General features: G+C 50.7%; 1 protein-coding gene across 1 annotated transcript; it reads left to right on the top strand.

Moving 5' to 3' along the window:
• On the top strand, positions 1-21,243 carry Nt5c1a (5'-nucleotidase, cytosolic IA). The gene is made up of 6 exons (XM_048434506.3): positions 1-341; positions 6,365-6,532; positions 6,881-7,010; positions 9,918-10,040; positions 11,837-12,021; positions 13,592-21,243. The coding sequence occupies exons 1-6, from the start codon at positions 216-218 to the stop codon at positions 13,955-13,957; spliced, it is 1,098 nt and encodes a 365-aa protein (XP_048290463.1). The 5' UTR covers positions 1-215; the 3' UTR covers positions 13,958-21,243.
• The last annotated feature ends 1,458 nt before the right edge of the window (positions 21,244-22,701 follow it).

The raw sequence follows: 22,701 nt of genomic DNA, 5'->3' as shown, positions 1-22,701 counted from the left end.
AGCTCAGCGGTCCCCTAAACGCCAGCGGCCCCTTGAACCTATTTGCCCCCCACCCGCGACGGGCGGGCGGGGCGGGCTCACTCGCACTCCCTCCCGGTCCTGCCCGCCTGCTTCTTCTGCCCGGGACGCGCCTCCCTCCCGCAATCCAGTTCTGCGAGCTCCGTGTCTCTGCCGCCACCTGCTCCCGCCTGGCCGGATCGGATCCGAGCCGAACCATGGAACCGGGACAGCCCCGGGAGGTCCGTGAACCCGGGCCAGGGGCAGAAACCGCTGTGGCGCCGCGCTGGGAGGAGGCCAAGACTTTCTATGACAATCTCTCGCCCAAGAAGAAACCCAAATCGGTAAAAGCGGGGCTTGGGTTTGGGGCGGGGGGTGGGGGGGACGACGACACTGGACGGGCAACTTCCAGGGAGGGGTCTCAAGCCCTCTGGAAATGGACTCGTGGAACCCCTCCCGGAGGGGACACAGCTCCTCCGCCCCAGAATGTGCCCGGCAGTTGGCTCGGGCTCCAGTTTATTTTGGGAGCTCTGCTCTGGTGGCGGTGGTTTATTTCCCCCATCCCGGGCTCAGGTTCCACGCCAGAATCCCCCTCCCCCATGCTATCATCAGGGACCTATCTCCTCCCCGGCGCTGGCAGCCCCTGAAGCGCTCGCGGACCGCACTTGTTGACAGAGCTGGTCAGCAACCCGGGCAGCAGCACCCGGGCTCAGTGGGAAGTGGAAGCCCCGCTGCTCGCTGTGTTCTCAGGTCTCCAGCGTCCGTGCGGCCAGCTCGGCTTCCCAGCTCAAGTCTTGGCTCTTGAGCTCTAACTGGAGACCCATGCCCTGGGGAATCAGTGGGATCGCTCTCCCTGCATTTTAAAGAAACTGCTACTTGCTCCAGGCTCAAGGCCTCGTTCCCAGGCTCTGAGCTCCCAACGCTAGGCCTTGCGTCCTAGACAATGCTTCTGATTCGTGGTAGGCATTAATAATACAGAAATCACAGTGGTGGCATCAGCCCTTTGCAACTTTGTGCAGAGGCAAGAATTCCTCTTCCTCTATTGGACAAGTTCATGATAGATTGACCTTGTTCACGCCGCGACCTTAGACCCAGTAACTGACCTTAAAGCATCCCACCGCTTCACTTCAGTGACTTTACCCAGAAGGCCACGCTATCCACCGTCACCCCGGGGGGCCTTCACTCACCCTGGTTACTGAGATTAAGTTGTGCCCTGCCTGTCTCAGGAGTTTGCATTTTGCCCACGGAGGCAACAGAGACGGTGGATGTTCAGGTAAAAGATCTCACAGTACTGTGGGATCATAGGGGAGGGGGCGATTGCCACCGGGAAGGCTTTGATCTTCGGTGGGTGTGGCCTCCTGAACAGAGGGGAACAGAATGGTTGAAAAGCAAGGAGCTGTCTCTGGAGCCAAGGGCCTTCCTTGTTCAGAGCTGTGTGGGAAATGCAGGGTTCTTGGGAGAAGTCTTACAAGGACCCAGAAAGGCTCCCAGCCCAGGGACAGCCATGACGGATGGACCTTATTTAGTGGGTTGAGGCTTTCCTACTGGATTCTGTGGAATCCCATGTCTCAGGCAGTCTTCAGACCCGTGAATCCAATTTATTTTCTTTCTTCTTAAAAAAAATACTTTAAATAACTGAAAAAAGTAGCTCTTCCCATTCTCAAGTGTTTAGTGGTGCGAATCAGGGCTTTCTTGGGGGCTGTGCAGAAACATAAAAATAAATTGGCTGGATACTGAAGTTTAAGTCTGTGGCAGCGCCCTAACTCCTGCTTTCAAATGCATTGTTACCCACAAGTTGTATCCATTGGTTAGTTTTGTAACAAATACATTCATGTAGCTAGGTTGGTAGGTAGGTAGCTATCACATCTGAGTTCTAAGAATTAAAGCAATTATATTGTTGGCTCATATTACATATTGGGACTCTGCCTAAGGATTCACTTGACTAAAAGAAAAAGGTCAACCTACCTTTTAAAAGTATGAAAATCATAATGGGAGGGGCTGGAGAGATGGCTCAGAGGTTAAGAGCATTGCCTGCTCTTCCAAAGGTCCTGAGTTCAATTCCCAGCAACCATATAGTGGCTCACAACCATCTGTAATGGGGTCTGGTGCCCTCTTCTGGCCTGCAGGCATATACACAGAGACTATTGTATACATAATAAATATTTTTTTAAAAAAAAAAGGAAGAAAATCATAATGGGACTGCTGCAGGATCTTTGTTATTTTTTAAGCAAAGATTAACTTGGTTCCACTTTCATTTTATAAAGACAACACTGGCCTGTTATTCAGGTGGATTGGAAAGGTTGGGTCTGGCGGCAGTCGGACCAGTGAGATATCAAAGTTGGGCCAATGTCCTGGCCTGTGGGATGGGGAGGGACGAACGCTGAAAAACAGGAGTCCTCAGTATTTAAAAACCCATTTCTGAGAACCAGGCCGTGTCAGCCACGGCCCCTTCCTCTGCCCTTGAACCCTCGTCTGATTAGGTGGCGTTCTCAGCTCCTGTTCCTTCCTGTCATCGCCCCTCTTCCCACAGGCTATTTTGGGGGTTGCAAGCCTCATGGGACCCATCAGGGCCTGGTCTGGGCTCATTTTAATTCCCAGGAGTTTGAGTGAAATATTTAACCTAGCGAAGGCCCTCAGAGGCCTTCACCCAGAGCTGTCCTGTTCTCCCGAGCATCCCTCCTATGTCCTTCCAGAAATAGCAGTTTGCTTGGCTATGTTCCTATCTCGAGTGCAAGAGACAGATTGCCAGGCTGAGTGGAAGCTCCCTGGGCAGGTCAGTGGCACTGGGATACCCACCGTTAATTCTTCACCTTCACCCCGAAGCCGCAGTGATCAGCCTGAGTCTCAGAGCTGACAAGACCATGGCTCCCTAAAGCTCAGTACTCTCAGGCTGAGCCCCTAGGTTGTTCTGACCCAGTTCCTAGCCTGAAATGGATGCTCAGATTTTGGCGTACATCACAACATATGGCTTGGGTGTTAAGAGACCTGGTCAGGCATAAAAGGGCCAGTCTATAAGGGCTCAGCTTTTCAGGGCTCTGCACAGACCCTGTCACCTGTTCCTTCAGACCCACTTGGAGGCTGGACAGTCTGTAGCCCTTGGATTCCCGCACCTCGCCTATGCTGAATCAGGGTGACTTGGATTCCCGCACCTCGCTTATGCTGTATCAGGGTGACTTGGATTCCCGCACCTCGCCTATGCTGCATCAGGGTGACTTGGATTCCCACACCTCGCCTATGCTGAATCAGAGTGACTTGAGCAGGAGGCAGGGGCCTCTCCTGGGGACCACTGTTCTTCAGGAGAAGAGCATCCCACCATGAAACATCCCAGGATGAAGACACGGTGCTTCTCATCATTTCTCCCAAATATGGGAAGGGAAGCTGGGTTGTGTGTCCAGGGAAGTTGCTAAGAGAAGGGAATGACAGTTCTGTCTCTAAGACTCCCAAGGGCTGATGACGCTGAGAAATTCCCAACCCCATATGGACAAACGGACTCACAGATGGTCAGAAACTGGCAAGATTGGGCTGAACCTCAGAGGGAAGGGGCACCATTGCACTATTGTCTTCCATTGACCCCGCTGGGCACCTACACCATCTTGGCTGAAGTTAAAAAGTTCAACACAAGCTGTGGTCAGCTACACGACTTTGCAGAAATCTTTGGGTTTTCCATTCCTGTTTTGAGGCTCTGAGGCTTCACTGGCCATTAATTTAAGCAGCTTAAATTCATTAATATTAAGTAAAATTAGGGACCAAGGAGATAGGTCAGTTGGTAAAGTGCCTGGAACACAAGCACAAGGAGCCTGAGTTTGGTTCACCAGCAGTTACATGTGTGATGGTGTGTATGAGTCAGTGAGTGGAGACAGATCTCTGAAGTGCACGGCTCACTGGCCAGTCAGTGTAGCCAGTCAGTGAGCTCCAGCCTTAGTGAGAGAGTGATCCTGTCTCAAAACATTCAGTGGCGAGCAATAGAGGAAGACACTGACGCCCACTTCTGGGCTCCACACTCACATATGCACTCATTTATGTTTATTTGTTTTTTATAAAGTAAGTGATGTTAGATTTCAAATCTTCAGCATCACCTGTCACTTTTAAAGTTACTGCACAGCCACACAGCACAGTTTATAGAGTACTACCATAAAGGCCCAGCTTCTAGAGCTGCCCAGATCACAGAGAAGTGGCGTCCATACAATCCCCACACACCTATAGTCCGGTTCTGCAGTCGCTGTCCATGGTGGCAGGCTCCTCGCCCCATCTTCTAAAGGATGCCTTGAGTCTCTGCTTGGAGAATGGGCCAGAAGCTCCTTGGGGACAGAGACCAAACCTGCCTTGCCTCCTGACATGCCCCCAGCCTAGCATCACTCAATGCTGCCAATCATTTTGGAGCCAAGCAGTGGTGGTATACATCATCCGCAGATTATCATAAACAAGCCAGAGTTTTAGGTCCACCTGTAAGTCTTGCTTCAGTTTAAACCCCTGTCTTCTCAACTGTAAAGGATCATGCCCCTAGGACTGTCACAGAGAAGAGGTGTCCATGAGCTTCCTACACAGCCATGTTCTGGGCTTCCCCAGAAATCAGTCCGGGTTCAGCTGCTGTCCATGGTGGCGTTCCCCTCACCCCATTCTACCCAAGTCAGATGTCTTGCTCCATTTGGATTACTGTATCAAAGTGACACAGACTGAATACTTACACTGTAAACAATTTTCTTGCAGTTTTGGAGGCTGGGTGTCCAAAATTAAGGAACCAGAAGACTGGGGTCCTTTTTCTTGTTTAAAGATGCTAACTTCTAGCTACATCCACACATGGTGGAATAGTCAAGGCAAACTCTGGTGACTTTTTTCTAAGAAAAGCCCTAACCACTCTCAAAGGCTCTACCCCTTAATATGATCACATTCAGGATTATAGTTCAACGTGAGATGTGGGGGATTCACTCAGATACAGCGTTTGGGAAGGAATGCTTAGACCCTTTTGTGAGGAGGCCCCTTTGAAATCCAGCCCCCACCTATCCTTCTGGACGTGTTTACACTCTCCTCCATCCTGGTCTCTGCTCACTTTTTTGAAAGCTTCGGGTCTGGACTCACCGATCCTCACGGCCTCTTCCTTCTGGGTCTTCCTCAAAGGCCTCCCCACCCCCCATGACTTCCCCTGAAGCCATCATCGAGACCTTGCCCCCCCCCCCCCCGTTATATACTCCTCCCATCCCATTGCTTCTTGGTTCTGTCCTTCCCCCACCCCCTTCCTCTGTTGAACTCTGAGGGCAGGAGCCATGTCTTCCTAACAGAACCCTTCCTTGGCAGACGCCATAGGGGAACCAACTGAAGAGGAGCTCCAGAGCCAGGGCACGAGTCAGCTAGACAGAGGATGCGGGGAATAGCATATTCGCAATAGTGAGGATAGTGAGTAAGGGAACCCCAGGTTCGAGGGTCAGAGGACAAGGGGAAGGTGCACAAAGACACAAGAGACGTGAGGCTGAGCAAAGCTGGGCAAGGGGAAGCTAAGGATGGAAAGGAAGTAGAGGTCTCTTGCAAAAGACTTCTTGCTCTGTGGGAAAGGCTGTCTGCTTGACTCCGTACCGCTGACTAGGTGTGACTAGGTGAGTTGTGATCGTGTCTGCACTTTAGACAGACCCTCTGAAAATGTAGCAAGGGTAGAGGTGATGGTGGCCTGGGCTATGGAAGAGAAGAAGTGGGTGGATTCCGGGTATGGGTGACTTGGACGCTTAATCAACACAGAAAGGAGTGGGGAAAGGTGGGGGTGAGGTTTACTTCCTGGCTTCAGCTGTCTGTTCGTGAAGTGGTAATCTGGATGAGTAGATGGGGCATTGAGCACAAGATGCAGTAAAAGGGGGAGGTTGGGTTTGAGTTTGGGGGTAAGGGTGGGGAACTCAGCCTCAGGAGCTGTAAGTTGGGGTGTCTGATGGTTTGTTGGTTGACTGGGGCAGTTAGATACGTGAGTCTGCAGCTCAGGAAACAGATTCAAGCTGAGATTTTAAAAATTCTTATATAATTACTGTGTTCCTGGGCACTAATTTCTTCCTGGCGGCATGCAGCCCTTCTTTCATGACGGAAACCATTTGGAAGTCATCTCAGTGCAGCCTTACTTTGTCTATATGCATTGAACTCATTTTCCGCGGTGTCCAGATGGCCAGCAGTATTACACGCTCCCTAAGGGCCTGCCCTCCTCCTTGTCATACCCGTAATAAGGAACCAGTCTCCAGCAGGGTCCAACCCAGAGTGACCTCTGCCCAAGACTGACTTGCTCTGGAGCAGAGCCTTGGCCTTCTCCACGTCCCCGGGTGCAGGAAGGGCTCGCGGAATACACCTGCCTCCGAGTGAGTCTGAGTAACCGGCTGTCCTACTGACCCTCTTGTAGCCAAAGCCTCAGAATGCGGTCACCATCGCTGTGTCCTCCAGAGCCTTGTTTCGCATGGATGAGGAGCAGAGGATCTACACGGAGCAGGGGGTGGAGGAGTATGTGCGGTACCAGCTGGAGCACGAGAATGAGCCCTTCAGTCCCGGGCCAGCCTTCCCCTTTGTGAAGGTGAGGGGCTGGTTCCTGAAGCAGCTCTGCCTGGTAGAGGCAAACCCCACAGCTAGAGGACTGAGACTTGGTGGGAAGAGGAGGCCACCATCCTCGGGACTGATGGAGCCCCAGAATGGGGCCTAAGGATCAATCCCCCTTCATCCGCCTTTGGTGAAGTGCCTCTGAGTAGTGAACGACCCCCACAATGGTGGAAAGTGTCATTGAAAGGGCGGTGGTGTGCAAAGATCTCATTCGAAATCACGCCTGTCCCTGGCCTCCCCTCTCCTTTCTCAGTGGATCCCTAGCCACCAACTCCACTCATCATTCCCTGGGACTCTGACCTGGTCTTTGCTCTCTCCCTCCCAGGCCCTGGAGGCTGTGAACAAGCGGCTTCGGGAGCTGTATCCCGATAGCGAAGATGTTTTTGACATTGTCCTCATGACCAACAACCATGCTCAAGTGGGAGTCCGTCTCATCAACAGTATCAACCACTATGGTAAGCATGGAGGGTGGGGTGGGGTGACCATGGGATGCCCCTACCACACACGCCCCCTGGGGGAAGGCCACACCTCTGTAGGGTCAGGCTTTACAGACTGCCTTCCTAAACTCAGTGAAGTTCTACTAACATGGCATCGTATTGTATTTTTAACCTGGTCTTTTAAAACATGTAAGACTGAGGCTGTGATCCAGCTGGTAGGGTATTTGCTTAGCAGGCAGAAAGTCCAGATCTCAATCTCCAACATTGCTTAAAAGCTAGGTATAGGAATGCATGCATCTAATGCCATCACTCAGGAGATGGGGGCAGGAATTCGAAGTCTCCCTTGGCTACGTGGTGAGTTCAAGGCCAGTCTGAGATACGTGAGACTCTGTTTTAAAACAAACAACAAACAAGGAGCTGGGGATGTGGCTTAATTGTGTTTGCTCCCCCAGTACCACATTAAAAAGCAAACAACCAAGACATGGTGGTATATGAAGCTGTAACCCCAGCAGCTGTGCAGTCGGTGAAACGGAGGCAGAAGAATGAGTAGCGCATCTTCAGATACACAGTGAGGCCAGCCTAGGCTACACGTGACCCTGCCTCAAAAAAAAAAAAAAACACATTAAAAATAAGACTGTAATGCTGTGTATGGGGGCACACACCATTAATCCCAGCTCCTGGGAGGCAGAGGTAGGTTGATCGCTGAGTTGAAAGTCAGCCTGATCTGTCGAGGTAGGTTCAGGACAGCTAACGGCTACAGGGAGAAAAACCTTGTCTAGAAAAACAAACACTGGCGAAAACCTGTAAAAATAAACAAAACTGATTTGAAAATGCTGACTGCTTACAGGATGTCGTCTGTGGCCGATTTCTGGCTACCCATGGTTGATCAGCATAACTGGCTCATAAAATTCCTGGATATTTAATAGCTGGCTCTTGCAAGCTGGCACAAGCCAGTTACAACCCACACGAACAGACCCTGCTCCCTGTGTAAAAGGAAAGATGTTTACTGCCTCTGTGCCTCGGTTTCTCTAGCTGTAGGAGACTAGCAAGCCTCACGAGACTGATGGGAGATCAGGGGCTGTTCAGGATGAAAGGGTGCGTCTCCTTTTGCTACAGTTTTGATTGAAAGTTCTCAGTCTCTCGGAGCAAACTTCCAGCGAAGGGAACCATTGTTGGTTCCAGAATGACTCAGAACCATAGAGCAGGAAGGAAAAAATGGACCCAGAGAGGCCAGAATCCAAGTCTTGGCGATCTCTCTTGGGCTTGTATTCTCTCCGGGCCAAATGGACCCTTGCGCTTATTTAGCAAGCGTATTTCTTTGTTTTAATCTGTAGCTACAGTTCCAGGAAATCTGAATACTTCCAGCCCCTCTTCTGGCCTCCACAGGCAACCAGGCATGCACAGGGTCCATAGACACACATGCAGGCAAAACACCCAAACACATGACGTTTTTTAAAATGGAGAAACCGGGGGCTGGAGAGATGGCTCAGTGTTAAGAGCACTGACTGCTCTTCCAGAAGATCCAGGTTCATTTTACATGGCAGCTCACAGCTGTCTGTAACTCCAGTTCTGGGAGATCCAACACTCTCACACAGACATACATGCAAGCAAAACACCAATGCACATAAAATAAAAAATAAATAAACCATAAAGAAAAAAAAAACCAACACTAACTCATTCATATTTATAGCTTTACAAGCTCTTGTTTCAAGCAGCCAACAACCCAGTTAGGTGTTCATTTTATTTGAACTTACTTAATTTTGATACAGGATCTTACTATGTATTCCAGGCTGGCCTTAGACTTGAGAGTACCTTCCTAGTACTGGAATTTCAGACATTGTAGACATGCGCCACCATTTCCTTCCTTCCTTCCTTCCTTCCTTCCTTCCTTCCTTCCTTCCTTCCTTCCTTCCTTTCTTTCTTTCTTTCTTTCTTTCAAGATAGGGCATCTCCAACTCTAGCTGTCCTAGAACTTGCAGAGTTCTGCCTGTCTTTGCCTCCTGAGTACTGGGATTAAAAACATGTGCTTTACTACCTTTGATAAACAAAACAAAACAAACAAACAAACAAAAAACCTTTATGTATGTGTCTGTTAGTGAATGCCATACCACCTGTGTGAGGGGCCTTTGAAGATCAGAAGAGGCATCAGGATCCTTGGAGCTGGAGTTACAGACAGTTGTGAAGTGCCACATGGATGCTGGGAACTGAACTCGGGTCGGGTCCTCTGGAAAAACAGCCAGTGCTCTTAACCACCGAGTCAGCATCTCTCCAGCCCCATTCACTACTTCAAACTGTATTTACTTATTATGGGTGCTGGAGAATGAAACCAGGGCCTCTGTAGGCTGTGTGTGTTCAGTCATTGAACCACACCCTTAGTCTCCAGCTGGCCTTTTATGATACTGATTTCAAATTTCTGATGTGAGGGCGAGGTTAGCACTATTTAGCCACAGGTGCTGAGCAGTCAAAATCGGCAGCACTCCGTGCTTGCGTAGGCCCTGAGGGAACCTCTGTGGGGTGGTATTAACCTTGACTGTTGTGGGCTGTGAGGAAGACAGCAGTCCTGTCCTCGGGTAGTGGCTGAGGCTAGTGGCCACTCGTTAGTCAGCAACTATGTTACAGCTTTTGCCACCGTGGGAGCAAGCTACCCATGTTGGACTCTGATCTGCTCTGCTGGGTCCAGACTCTGCCAATCAGTCCAATTAGCTGTGAGCAGGAAGCTCGGGTCTGAGTAGTGGGGATGCTGTGAACCAGGAGCTTTCTCCAGATGTGATCATTCCGTTTCCTCAAGGAAAGATGCAGGGGAAATGCCAGGCGGAAACAGAGAGGCACTCTGCTGCCCCCTCCCCCACTCAGATCCCAGCCAGCTCACACTAGGCACAGAGAGACCATTCTGGGGCCTCATCTGGGCTCGCTCTACCTCCACAGACCTGTTCATTGAGCGATTCTGCATGACAGGTGGGAACAGCCCCATCTGCTACCTCAAGGCCTATCACACCAACCTCTACCTGTCAGCTGATGCAGAAAAAGTGCGAGAAGCCATTGATGAGGGTAAGTCAGAAAGGAGAGGGAGAATATGGGGACACTTGCCCATACGTAAAGGGGTCCCAGTGGTGAGGAGCCTGGTCCTGAAGCTCTGAACAGCACTGGAGTTGCCAAGGTAACTGCAAGGGGAACTGTGCATACATCCCATGATCTGTCTTGTAAAGTGAAAGCAAAGCCCTACCTAATCCTCCTTCCCATCTTCCGCTCTCCTGTGTACATCCATCAGCATCACCTAGCCTTCTGTTTCCATAGAAACTTTCCTTACAGCCCAGAAAGCTATTGCCTTCTAAGATTCCTCAGGACTGATGGGAGTTCTGATTCCTGTGTGATCAGGAAGCTTCCATCCATCACTGGGCCAGTGAAAAAGAGGGAAGATTCATATTTAACCCGGCCTGAATGATAGGCTTTCATCTCCCATAGCTGAACTGTCCCGTGCTGAGGTGAGATTAGGGGACTCAGCTACAAGTATTGATAATGAGAAGTTCATTCCATGTGCCCCTTTTAAGGGGTGACAGGCATGGACTCAGTCCTCCCAACAGGAGTCCACAGAGGAGGAGAGAATGAATGCCCATCTGCCTGGATGTGTACTCAGGCTGGACGCTCAGGGATTCTTTGTCAACTTCCCTCTTTCCCCTTCCGTACTGGTGAGGATTCTTTAGCCAGGACCCATAGGGCATTTCCCTAGATACATCACACCCTTTGTTTGGGGTCTGGGAACTAATTAACCTGTGTGTGTGCTTCTGTGCATGTGGAATTTGGCTTTTAGTCTAGGGGGTATGGTTAAATGGATGTCCTGCTCAGAGTAGGGAGAGTCTGGGCCATCTTGGCATTTGATTGACAGAGCTGAGAAGGTAGGTAGCCTGATACTCAGGACCTTGTCCTACTCTATCCTTAGGCTAGTGAAGCCGCTGTGAGACCTGTACTGCTAGCTCTTGCCAGAGCTCTGCGGAAGCCTACCTCCATGACCCTAGATTCCCAAGGAGTAGGGTAGAAGGGGCCTTCAGAGAGATGACGACCATGGGAAGGGGATTCAGCTGATTCTAACCTGGAGCCTTGGTCTCTGACAGGCATCCTTGCACCCAGAGGAACCCTGGTTGCAGGAAGTCTCTATATATTATCACAGGTAATTTATGCTGCCTCCCAGGACCAAGCACATTGTTTTACAGTCTGAACCAACGTGACGTCAGTATACCTGGGTGCTTGGTGGCTGTAGACAGGGTGTCCACACCCACCCATCTCTCCTGCAGCCTGAGAGCTCAGCCTCAAACGGACCTGAAAGAACATTAATTTTATCTTGGTCCAGAGAAAGTATGTAACTTGGCATTGCTAATGAAGGAAGCACTGCACCCCTAAGGCATGCTTCCCTGTCTGCTGGAGGTTCATACAGGGTGCAGAGCTCCAAACAGAACAGGGATGTAGGAGTCCTGTGCTCCCAGCCAAGACTGGTGTTTCACTAGTCCACACCAGCATGATCTTCTTCAGTGTTAAAGTATTCGAATTTCTTCACGCTGGCTGATAAATAGCTCTTCAGTGTCCTCCTGTCCCAGGTCACCTCTGGAGCTCTCCATGCAGAGAGTATTAATGAGGTGTCCTCTAGACCTTGGTGGGGACCCTCAGAGTGACACCTCTACGCTGCAGCTGCTGCATACGCATAGCCAGGATCCGCAGACACCCAAATTAAACGCTTTCAATAGGAGTCCCTGTTACGCTTGCCTCTCGTTCTGGGGAAGCTGGTGGAACAAGGACAGCGGGAGACACCCTCTCTCGTGCCCAGGCAGACAACACTTACCTCTCCTGTGCAGGGATTGCTGCTGCCACCATCTTCAGCCCCAGCAGGGACGTGGTTGTGTCCCAGAGTCAGCTCCGCGTGGCCTTCGATGGGGACGCTGTGCTCTTCTCTGACGAGTCAGAGCGCATTGTCAAGGCCCATGGACTGGACAGATTCTTCGAGCATGAGAAGGCCCACGAGAACAAACCTTTGGCACAGGTGCTCCACACTCCCAGGACCCCCAAATACCCCCTTATTCCCCAGAACCGGCCTGGCCCGAACTCCCAGCTCAGGGCCAAACCCACGCTAAGCCCACATCCCCACCAGGTTCTCTTACCACGACTCAAGCCTTCTCTCTGTCTGTCTGTCTCTCTCTCTGTCTCTCTTTCTCTCTCCTTTTCTGTCCCTCTCTCTGCATGTTGTTTCTCTCTTTCTCTCTCTGTCTCTGCCTCTGTCTCTCTCTTTCTCTCGTTTCTCAAGGCAAGGTTTCTCTGTGTAGATCTGCCTGCCTCTGCCCCCCCCCCCCGCCAAGTTCTAACCCTCTTACTTAGCCCCTGGCTCCCTTCAGTGAGACTCCACCCCTTCACTGAGTCCCACCTCCTCACTCAAGTCCCATTCCCCCCCCCCCTTTGGGCCTCTAGCATCTCTCTGAAGACTCCTTTGCCTCCCTGCTTTGTTCCTCCAAACCCCTTTCTAAGGTCTCCGTCTCCTCTCAGAAGCACCCACCCCCATTCTGAGTCTTCAATCCTTCTCTGAAGTCCCCAGCCCTCCCTAAAATCTGAGCCACCCCCCCACCACATCCACTGACCTTACCCTGTAAACTTCAGCTCCTCTTTTTTAAATCCCCTTCTGAGTAAGCAGCTACCCCTCCAGAAGCCCCTGCTCCTGTAACCAGGAGACAGGAAGAACTCTATTACCCTAGTGTGGGTAGCTGAGGATGTGGTGACCTGGGACCACCTTTTACTGTGCCTTGATTAAGTGACTCAGAGAGCCTCACCTGCCCTCATTCTTCTCAATGGCTCTCTGAGAACAGAATGTGTCTTGGAGCTTGTTAGAAATTCCTTAGGGGTGGAGCAATGGGATTCTCCAGCCTTGCTGGGAGCTCCAACTTAAGCTTTTATAGAAATCTTGGAGCCCAGGGCAGGACACTTTCCCTACTAAGTGGTTGACAGAGACACAGAACATTGCTTACCCCAGGTTACCCAGATAGGGAAATCCCCAGGACTAGTAGCCCACTTTCCTTGGCTCCAGTTGCTTTGAAAATGGGCAGCATTCTATACCATCTGGTTCTTTATTCATATACCTGCGGTAGCTTTATTGCTGTGGGCACATACCCTACCCCAGAGAGCCTGAGCCCAACACCCTGAGCCACACGTGTGTCTGTCCACAGACAGGCTCACAGTCGGTAGCTACACACTGAGCCATCTGGCCCAGATATTCACAGATAGAGTCCACTCTGGTTGACAGGTGCTCATGTTGTCATTACTAGCTCGTTTTAATTCCTTCTTTGCTAATGAACACAGACAACCACACTTACAGAGCTGCAGGATAGATTGCTACAAGAGACATGGATGAATATGCCTAGCAACAGTTGCCCTGACACCACCCCATCACAGTAAGATAGACCCCAGACTACAGGTACCTACAACCCCACAGGTACACAGTAGCCAGAAGAGGCAAAGCAAAACAACAAAAATATTTAAGGATTTCCCACCCCAATAGCCTGGTGCTTTAGGATAAAAGGGCAGATGTTTAGGAGGGATCTTACAGTGTCTCCTTAACTCCGTAGGGCCCCCTAAAAGGCTTTCTGGAAGCACTCGGTAGACTGCAGAAGAAATTCTACTCCAAAGGCCTGCGGCTGGAGTGCCCGATTCGTACTTACTTGGTGACAGCACGCAGTGCAGCCAGTTCTGGGGCTCGGGCCCTCAAGACCCTGCGAAGCTGGGGCCTGGAGACCGATGAGGCCTTATTCCTAGCTGGAGCACCCAAGGGCCCCCTTCTGGAGAAGATCCGCCCACACATCTTCTTTGATGACCAGATGTTTCATGTGGCTGGGGCACAGGAGATGGGCACAGTGGCTGCCCATGTGCCTTACGGTGTAGCCCAGACACCCCGGCGGGCAGCTGCAGCTAAGCAGACTCTAGGGTCACAGTAGTAGGGTCAGCTCGTTGTGGGCTCCCTGACATACTTCCGAACCTCATCTGGTGACCTTTCCTGGCTTCTCGCTGTCCACCGTCCTGCCTGCTGCCCTCTTCCCTCTGCTCAGATACTCCAAGGAATTTAGGAAGTCTGGGCCAGCATTCTCACAGTCCCTGCTGGGCAAACACTGCCACGATCCTAGCGAGGAAAGCAGGACTCGGCAGGGTAGTTTGGAGAAATTGGTAGGACGGAGAGCGGCACAGTCAGAGAAGCCAGGATGCCAAAGGGCTTGGGATGAAAACTGTCACATGTAGTGTGAAGAGCACTGTGCAGGAGAGGCTGGATTAAGGCATGGACTGCATGACTTAAGTCCCTCTTTTTTGTAAGCCTCAGTTTACTCTCCCCGCTTTAAGTGGTTTCCAAGCTGTCCTTTAGTCAAAGCTTGGTTTTACAAGATGATGCCCTAAATGAATCCTGTGCCGGGGCTGCTGGTCCCTATGGCACCTGTGTAGATTACAAGATAACGCTCTGTCTAGGTGAATGAATGACAAAAATGATGGCCCTTCCTCTGGCCCAAGCCTGGCCATTGGCTAGATTCCAGACCTTGGCTCCTCAGCCCTTCAGCCCATCAGATGGGAAATTCGCACGGTGCTGCACAGCAGCCCTGCCTATATCTTGCCATGCTTGGGAACCACTGTACGGGGTGACCTGTTGTTTCCTGTGACTTGCTAACCTGAGCGAAACTGACTGTCTGTTGCCAGCTGGAAGGTTTGTGGGGAAAAAATGATGGGAGGAATGTACCCTACGTGCAAATTCTCCCCTAGCCAGCAGGGGGCACTGCAGGCTCCTCCTGGATTGCGCTTTAGTGGCTTAACAACTGGTGGGGGGGGGGGGGGGGTTCCTGTGCTTTCAGTTTTTAGGTAAAGTTCGGCAGTTCTGCCTGCCAACCTCCTCACCTCAGTCCTGGGTCTACCAGCCACTGCCACCTACCATGCTGTAAGAAAGGTCTCCCAGCAACCAAAGAGCACTCCAGCCCCAAATATGGAGAAACCACAGGCTCTAAATGAGTGATTGTCCAGATTGAGTCTGAGGGCAAGCTGCTGCAGGGAGACTGGGAAGTGTCAGGTCTGATCTTATCTGAACCCAAAGACACTAAGGACGTGCCGGCTTAGAGAGGGATGCGCTGAACGTGCACCAGCATGATGCTGCTGTGGAGAAGGAAAAGCCAGTCAGAGCTACCCTGGAGGTGATGAGCTGTCACTGGGGTGTGGTACAAAGGACTCTGGGATGAACCGGCCCCCTGAGAGGTACCAGTGATGACTCCACCTTTGCGTGAAACCAGGCAGCCCTTTCTTCTCCACATGATGAGTGATGGTCACCTCCTCCTTTGTTAAGCAGCCCTGGCACTCAGAGGAAGGGTGAAAGACTAGATGCTTGGTTCCCTAAGAAGACAAGCAGGTACATGTATTTGTGCACCGATTGCCTGGCTCCCACAGGGATTTCAGCAATGGGGAAACCCAAAGCATCATCAGAGGGCCAGGACAGGGCCTGGAAATGGGGAGAAGGGCAACCGGAGACTCTGACCTCTGCCTTTCTAAGCATTTGACTCAGGATCTGAACGAGAACATGTTCTGAGCAGTGTGTCTCAGGGTAGCAGCTGCAGGAAGGAGGATGAAGAAGGCTCAGGAGCTCCTGGAAATGAGAACCAGCTTGGGCCAAGCGAGAAACACGGGGTTGAACGTGCACCTGTGTCTGCAGCATGTGGACACTGTTCCTGTGTGTGTCTGCAGCATGTCGACGCGGTTCCGGTCTGTGTCTGCAGCATGCGGATGCGGTTCCCATCTGTTTCTACAGCATGCGGATGCAGTTCCTGTCTGTGTTGCAGCATGCAGATGCGGTTCCCATCTGTGTTACATGCAAACATTGTTCCTGGAAAGCGGTGATGCACGTGAGATAGACAGAGCTGCTTTATGGAGCCACTGGCATTATTGCACCCAGGAGGGCACAAAGCAAAGGTGTTTCTGCACAGGGTCATTTTCATCATTATAGCAGGACCCTTCCAGCCAAGCAGAGGAGGCCTGGGGTAGAACAAAGTCTGTAAGAGGCTTCCTCCACTACTGGTTCTCCATGATAGACCAGAGATGCTGCACAACGTAGGAGCAGCTGCAAGGGAATGAAGTGGGGGGTGAGAGGGGAAGCTCAGCCACGGGGCACTTTCCGTCTTCCTTAGATCACACGGTAGCCGTCTGCCGTGAGGGCATCGTCACCCCCTTGATGGGTCCCTTCCTCAAGGCTCAGTCAGTGGTCACAAGAAGCTTGTAGAGATGTGCAGAATGAAGGCTCACAGAGTGTCCTTATGGTGCCCAGTCAAAAAGACTGGGCTGAAGACAGCACCGGATGTGCTGGGATGCAGGAGGCTTAGTGGCCAGGGCCTGGTCATGAATATGGCAAACGTTTGCAGGTTTCTCAGGAAACAGGAATGGTACCATGCCAGAAGCAAGAAGATAAGGTGCAGTCAAAGCTACGGATTTCATGGGAGACACCATGAGTAGATACAGACAGCCCTGGGCAGCGCAGAAAGGTTTGAATTCTATTACCGAAACTAAATCGAGCATCTCAAGCCTGGGCAAAAGCTTCTGGCGCTGGACTAAAAGGCCAGAAGTCCTGGGGGCAGGCTCCAGCTGCAGCCGCACAGTCCTCCTGATGGACTCGAGGGCTGAAGAGGAGCCTGGCAGCACGAAGCATTGTTTATTGTGTTACCAGTAGATTTAAAAACCAGCTGAGCATCAAAGCTCCGGGCCCAACCTCAGACCGCAGCACTGGGGCAGAAGAGCCAACCGCTCCCAGAACTCTGGACGCCTTTAGCTGGAAGCACCACATCCCTAGGTCTGGCAGAACACTCCTCCTAGGAGGTGCTTGCCAACCGAGTCCCAGGCCCTGTGGAACTGCCACTCAGCAGAACAGTAGCTCTGTTTGTTATTAAGCCTGGAGACTGCTAAGATTACTACAGAATGCCCTTCGGGGGAGGGAGAGGAAGCTGGGCATCTGGCTCAGCTAGCAGAGTGCTTACCTACTGAATACAAAAGCCTGGGTTCAACCCACAGCACTGCACAAGCTAGATATGACGGTGCACACCTACAACTCCAACACTGGAGAGGTGGAAGCAGGAGGGGTCAGAAGGTCAAGGTGGTTCTCAGCTGCGTAGCCAGTCCAAGTCCAGTGTGGGCAGCATGAGACCCCATCGCAAGAAGAAAAACGCAAACCCTCCCCTACATGACAGTCGACTACATTAGTGGGAATGCAGCAGAAAGAGCTAAGAAGCTAGCAAGAAGTTCAAGTCCATGACAGACTACACCTCTGTTCGATTGGAGTGCAGTAAAGTGATGATCAGAATACCAAAGCCCCTCCACAGCATGTGGTAAATAGCCCTGCCCCAAATGTGTCCCTGGGTATCCCTTGGTAACCTCAGAAACCCTGGCCCCTCCACGGGGAATCCTGTATCTTCCTGTGATCCAGTCTGCTTGAGGAGATACCAGCGCTGTGGCAATTTCTACCCTCTTGAGGTGTCCAGGACGCAGTGATTTGGGGAGCTATTGTAACTTGCTCAAAGTTGCCCAGCTCGTAGGTAGCAGTGCTCGGACTATCTGATGCTGAGACTTGGATATCCATCATTTCCCATACAGTGACCAGAGAAGCTCCATTCTGAGGTCTTCACTGGAAGAACTCGCCCGAAGCTGACTTGTTGAAAAGCTGGGACACATTTGAACAGGTACATTCTGGTTTGAGTTGCCTCGCTGACAGTGATGTAAATTAGCTCAAGGGCAGTCCTTCTAAACCGCTTTTGAACAACTTCAAGCTATGTGAAACTCAGTTTGCAGATCATTGAGTTGAGCTAATAAGGGGTGAGGCCAAATTGGATCCATTTCCTATTGTCATAAAGAAGCTTCTGTTGTTTTAAATATCACATCCACTGGCTTATGGATACACCACAGCAGCAGAACTCGATGGTACCAACAGAAACTCCAAAGCCAAAAGAATACTTATTATCTGACCCTCTTACAGAGAATGTCTGCTGACCCTTGCATCAAGGTAAACACCCTGGCCCACTGGGACAAACAAGGTTATTTCCTTCTAAGCATTTAAGGACAGAAATCAACTCCCTAGCTAAAGGAGGCAGGGAGAGATGGGGACTTAACAACTATCTAACCCTTTCATGACACTCAAGGATTTAAAATTCCAAGTACTGTAAATTGCAAGTTGGTTGATGCATACATTTGACACGAGTCAGACTGAATTCACCCTCTCAAGCTGATGGGTGAGGGACCAGGAACATGACCTTGGCTACAGGTGGCTTTGCTGGTTCCCCAACACCCATCCCTGCAGCTGTCTCCTTAGCTCCTCATTGGCCCCATGGGGTCTCTTGAGCCCTAATGAGGGCTGGTAAGTGAATGGCTGTAAAACATGGGCTTTGAATAAAGGGGAGCGCCCAGTGTTGACTTCAGCAGCTCCGATCTAGTGAGCCATCCTCACTCCGTCTCTGAAAACAAGTTCTCGAGGGTCCCTGGAAGGCTTTGTCTCAGAAGGATGCTGATGGAATGAAAAGCCAGATTCCACTACAGGGTAGACGTTTTCTTCAAGTATGAGACACAAGCAACCAAGCCACCCTTACAGTGGAAGTTTTCTGAATTCACTGCAAACATGCCAAGCGGTCTCACCTGCCACAACAGCTGATGTCACCCATCGGGGTAGTCCCCCTTACAAAGGCCAGGCTTGGCCTCAGGTTCTTCATGCAGCATTTCAGACAGCCTGTCCCAGAGGGAGGTGGCATGAAAGATGGAGCCTGGTTTACTACCTAACTGCCTTTGTGGACTGGATCATTGCTTTCCAGCAGGCAGGCATGGTCCTTAATATTCCTTCTCTGATGCTGTGGTACAGCTCCAAGGATGCCAGATTCTCACCTGTCTCCAACAGAATCGGAGAAGGAGGAGGAGGAGGAGGAGGAGGAGGAGGACCACCCTTGGCCCACTGCACAGGTGTCCTGTGTTCTGACCTTAACGCAAGGTGCAGAAACCTCTCTTGCCAGTAGGTGGCACTGCAGACCGGCATCCAGTTGTGCCTGTGGTTTATTTTCATCTTCCATGCTATAGGTTACTGTCCTGGACTCTCACAGGGAGCCGCTCTAGGAGCCAAAAAGGACTTCAGGTGCTCTGACCATGTTTCTGAAACATCTCTGTGTGACAAGCTGGCAGCTCTCACCGAAAACCACTGTGATGGTGTGTCTGGAGAAACACTGTGACCATGTCCTGCGGTATAGACTGAGTATGTGTTTAGGGATGTGAGGGACACACTTCTCTGCTGAGGACTGTGTGTGCATACTCGTATGTGTGTCTGTGTCCCTGTGCATCACACACACCTGCAAGCTTGGAGTGTGTACAGATGGTTGTCTCTGTTATTTGAGGATTTGGGGTCCCGCAGATTGATGACCAGCCTCATTCCTTGGTCCTGGCTGCCCCCCATCATCTCACGGGCATTGCATGTGCCTCACTCGAGGGCAACGAAGGCCTTCTGTTTCTGTTTCACTTCTGTCGCCTCTGACTTCTCCATCTCCTTTCCCTGTGGCTCTGCAGCTTTGTGGGGGAAGTGGCAGAACAGACGCCACCTGACTCAGTCTCCCCACATTTCTTCCCTCCTCTAACAGAGCCAAGGCTAATATGATCTGATTAGGAGCTACGCTACGGCCACTGTTAGGCAAGCTGACTTCCTTCCTGGCCTCTGGTTCTTGCCAGCCACAGTTTACCTTTGACTTTGACTGGGAAGTATCTTCTTGATGGGCCTCACCCTCACAAACCCAAAGGCTTTAGAGACCGAGTCATGTTTGCAAAGTAAGTGCTTCCATAAAGCAACTCAAAACCCTGCAGAATAGTATCTCACACTCCTGGCCAAGGCTGAATATGTCTTCGTGGCTATCAGCCACTAAACTAGACTCAAGGTTAGACTTGTGGCTGCCACTGATCAGAAAGTTGCCAAGGTCATTGCAAACATACTGTGTGAGTCAGGGGGTCACAAACCCTATGTTTAAGGAGCCTCTCAGGAAGCAGATAGAAGCAAAGGGCGTCGGGCTAGGTCTTGAGGACAATGGCATACAGGGTCCTGTACATCTTTGCCATGTAGGAATTTGGGCTGATAGGACCTGTTGTTCCACTGTGTTTTGTTTTGTTCTGAGAAGTTAGAAATCTGAACTTTCAAATATTGACAACTATTTCAAGTTTAGAAAACACTGCACTGGTCAAAGGTAGCTTATCTTATCTGTTAAATCTATCCCTCCAATTTCCAGTTTGCTCCTGCTGACCCTAGCCAGCTGAACTGGGACTGTTAGACTCAAGTAACTGAGAACGGAAGGACATTGCTCTCAGAACCATAGCTTGGGGTCTTTATGAGACCTTGGGGATGGTGTAGAACATCCCCTGTGTGTTTAAAGGCTTGGGTAAAGTCTGGGCATGGGAAGTGCATACCCAGCCTGGCCTTCCTGTTGAGACCCTATCAAAAAGCAAACAAGACAAAACAAGAACCTGAATGTCCTTGGGTACTGTGGCACACGCCTTTAATCCTAGCACTCGGGACAGAGGCAGGTGGATCTCTGTGAGTGCAAGGCCAGCCTGGTCTACAGAACGAGTTCCAGAACAGGCTCCAAAGCTACACAATGACATCCTGTTTCAAAACAAAAAAACAGAATGGGCACAAACTTTGTTCTTAAATCAACACACCTATAACCTTAACTTCCAATTTCCTTTGTCAATAGTGTCCAAGTATCCCCTACTGAGAGCAAGGTCAAGAACGAAGCTCTCACTATAGCAAACACTGTGCTGGCCCACCTAGCAGTAGCCCCTGCTTAACTCTATCTCTGCTGCCCTGGGCTCCTTCATCTGACCTCACTGGCTTGCTATTTGGTGTGAACCCCCAAATGCCTCCATGGAGAGGGACAGCATGTGCTCCTTTGTCTGTGGTCCCCCTACCTGTGGGACAAGAGTGGGCACGCACCATTCTAAGCCCCTCCCCATTGTGCTCCTTTGTGACCCCCGCTTACCTGGAACAAGAGTGGGCATGCACCGTTCTTAGCCCCTCCCCACTGCTGACTTTCAGCACGTCAGTGGCTCCTGTTCTGTCCACTCATTTCCTGGTCAGATGATAAAGGGTGCTACATGCTTATTGCTGTGAGTCCTTCCCCTTATGCTCGCTCTATGCCTTCATTCACAAGGGCTCTGCTTCCTAAAAGCCATACAAATAAACAGCCATTCAAATGTATTTATATTGTCTTCTTTTCTGCCTTCCCTATTTTTTTTTAATTTCTTACAAATGAATCCAGAAGCTGGTATAAGCCCTAAGAAATCTGGCTCTGTTGTCATTTAAAACAAGCCAGGTAGTTGTGACCTTTAATCCCAGCACTCGGGAAGGCAGAGGCAGACGGATCTCTGTGAGTCTGAAGCCAGTCTGGTCTACAAAGTGAGTTTTGGGGACAGCCAGGGCTTTACCTTAAATAGAGAGAAAGAAAGGAAGAAAGAAAGAAAGAAAGAAAGAAAGAAAGAAAGAAAGAAAGAAAGAAAGAAAGAGAAAAGAGGAAGGGAGGAAGGAAAGAAGGGAAAGAGAAGGGAAGGGAAGGGAAGAGAAGAAACGAATGAACGAACAAACCAGTCTTGCAGGTGTTTGCCGAGTTTCTGCCACAGCACCGTGGGGCCTGCCTGCTTCTAGGACCTGGAATTGGAGATACAAGTAGTTGTGAGCTGCTTGTGGGTGCTGGGAATTGAACCTGGGTTGTCTGGAAGAGTGTGCTTAACCTGCCGAGCCATCTCCCTACCTGTTTTCGCCTTCCTTTTTCTTTCTATTCTTTAGGCTGGGCCACTATGGCTTTAATCCTTGCAGAGGCAGATGGACTTTGTGAGTCTGAGGCCAGGCTAGTCTGCATGGCATAGTCAGGGGCAGTCAGGGCTACCCAGTGAGAGCCTGGGCATGTTTTTCTTGGTGTTCTGAGCTTCCTCACTCCCACTGAAGCCCCCCCCACCGCCCTCCTACCACGAAGCTGCTTACAAATGACATGGTTTTCAGTTTCTCTCTTCCTCTTCTACCCTCTCCTAGCAGCTGCCTGGATTTACAGCTTTCTTTCCCTGCTGTTTTAATCTTAGATCCCTAGTAAATTGTCCTCAAGCTTCAGAGAGAGAGAGAGAGAGAGAGAGAGAGAGAGAGAGGTCTTGCCATTTAGCTCAGAAAATCCTCAAACTCCAAATCCTCCTGCGTCAAATCTCCTAAATTCTGGAATTTCAGAAATGTGTCACCAAACCTGTCTGGCTTAAAATCCAGTGATGCTGAGGTCTCTCTTTAGGCCTCTCTTTCATGAGGGGGAGAGTCTGAGGTGGATGGAAGATTGAGCCCCTGAAAGGCAGGCTTCTCCACGTCAACTTGACCGGATCTGGAATACCTAGGAGGCCAGCCGCTAGACAGCTGTGAGGGATCATCTAATCATCTCTGGGCAGACTTGTGAGGAATTAGTTATTAAGTTGAGGTGGGAAGATCCACACTAAAAGTGGGCAGCACCATTCCCCGGGCTTGGGTCCTAGACTGTATAAGAAGAAAGGAAGCTGGACATGAGCATCCATCACGGCTTTCCGCGGATTTGATGTGACCAGATGCTTAAAGACCTGCGGCCTTGGCTTTCTTGCTATGATGGACTGTGAGCTAAGGTAAGCCCTTTCTCCCTTGGCTTTGGTC

Source organism: Myodes glareolus, chromosome 3 (genome assembly GCF_982192425.1).
Source record: "Myodes glareolus chromosome 3, mMyoGla1.1, whole genome shotgun sequence".
Classification (NCBI taxonomy): Eukaryota; Metazoa; Chordata; class Mammalia; order Rodentia; family Cricetidae; genus Myodes; species Myodes glareolus.
Note: the sequence above shows the minus strand (reverse complement) of the source record. Positions and strands in the feature narration are given on the sequence as shown.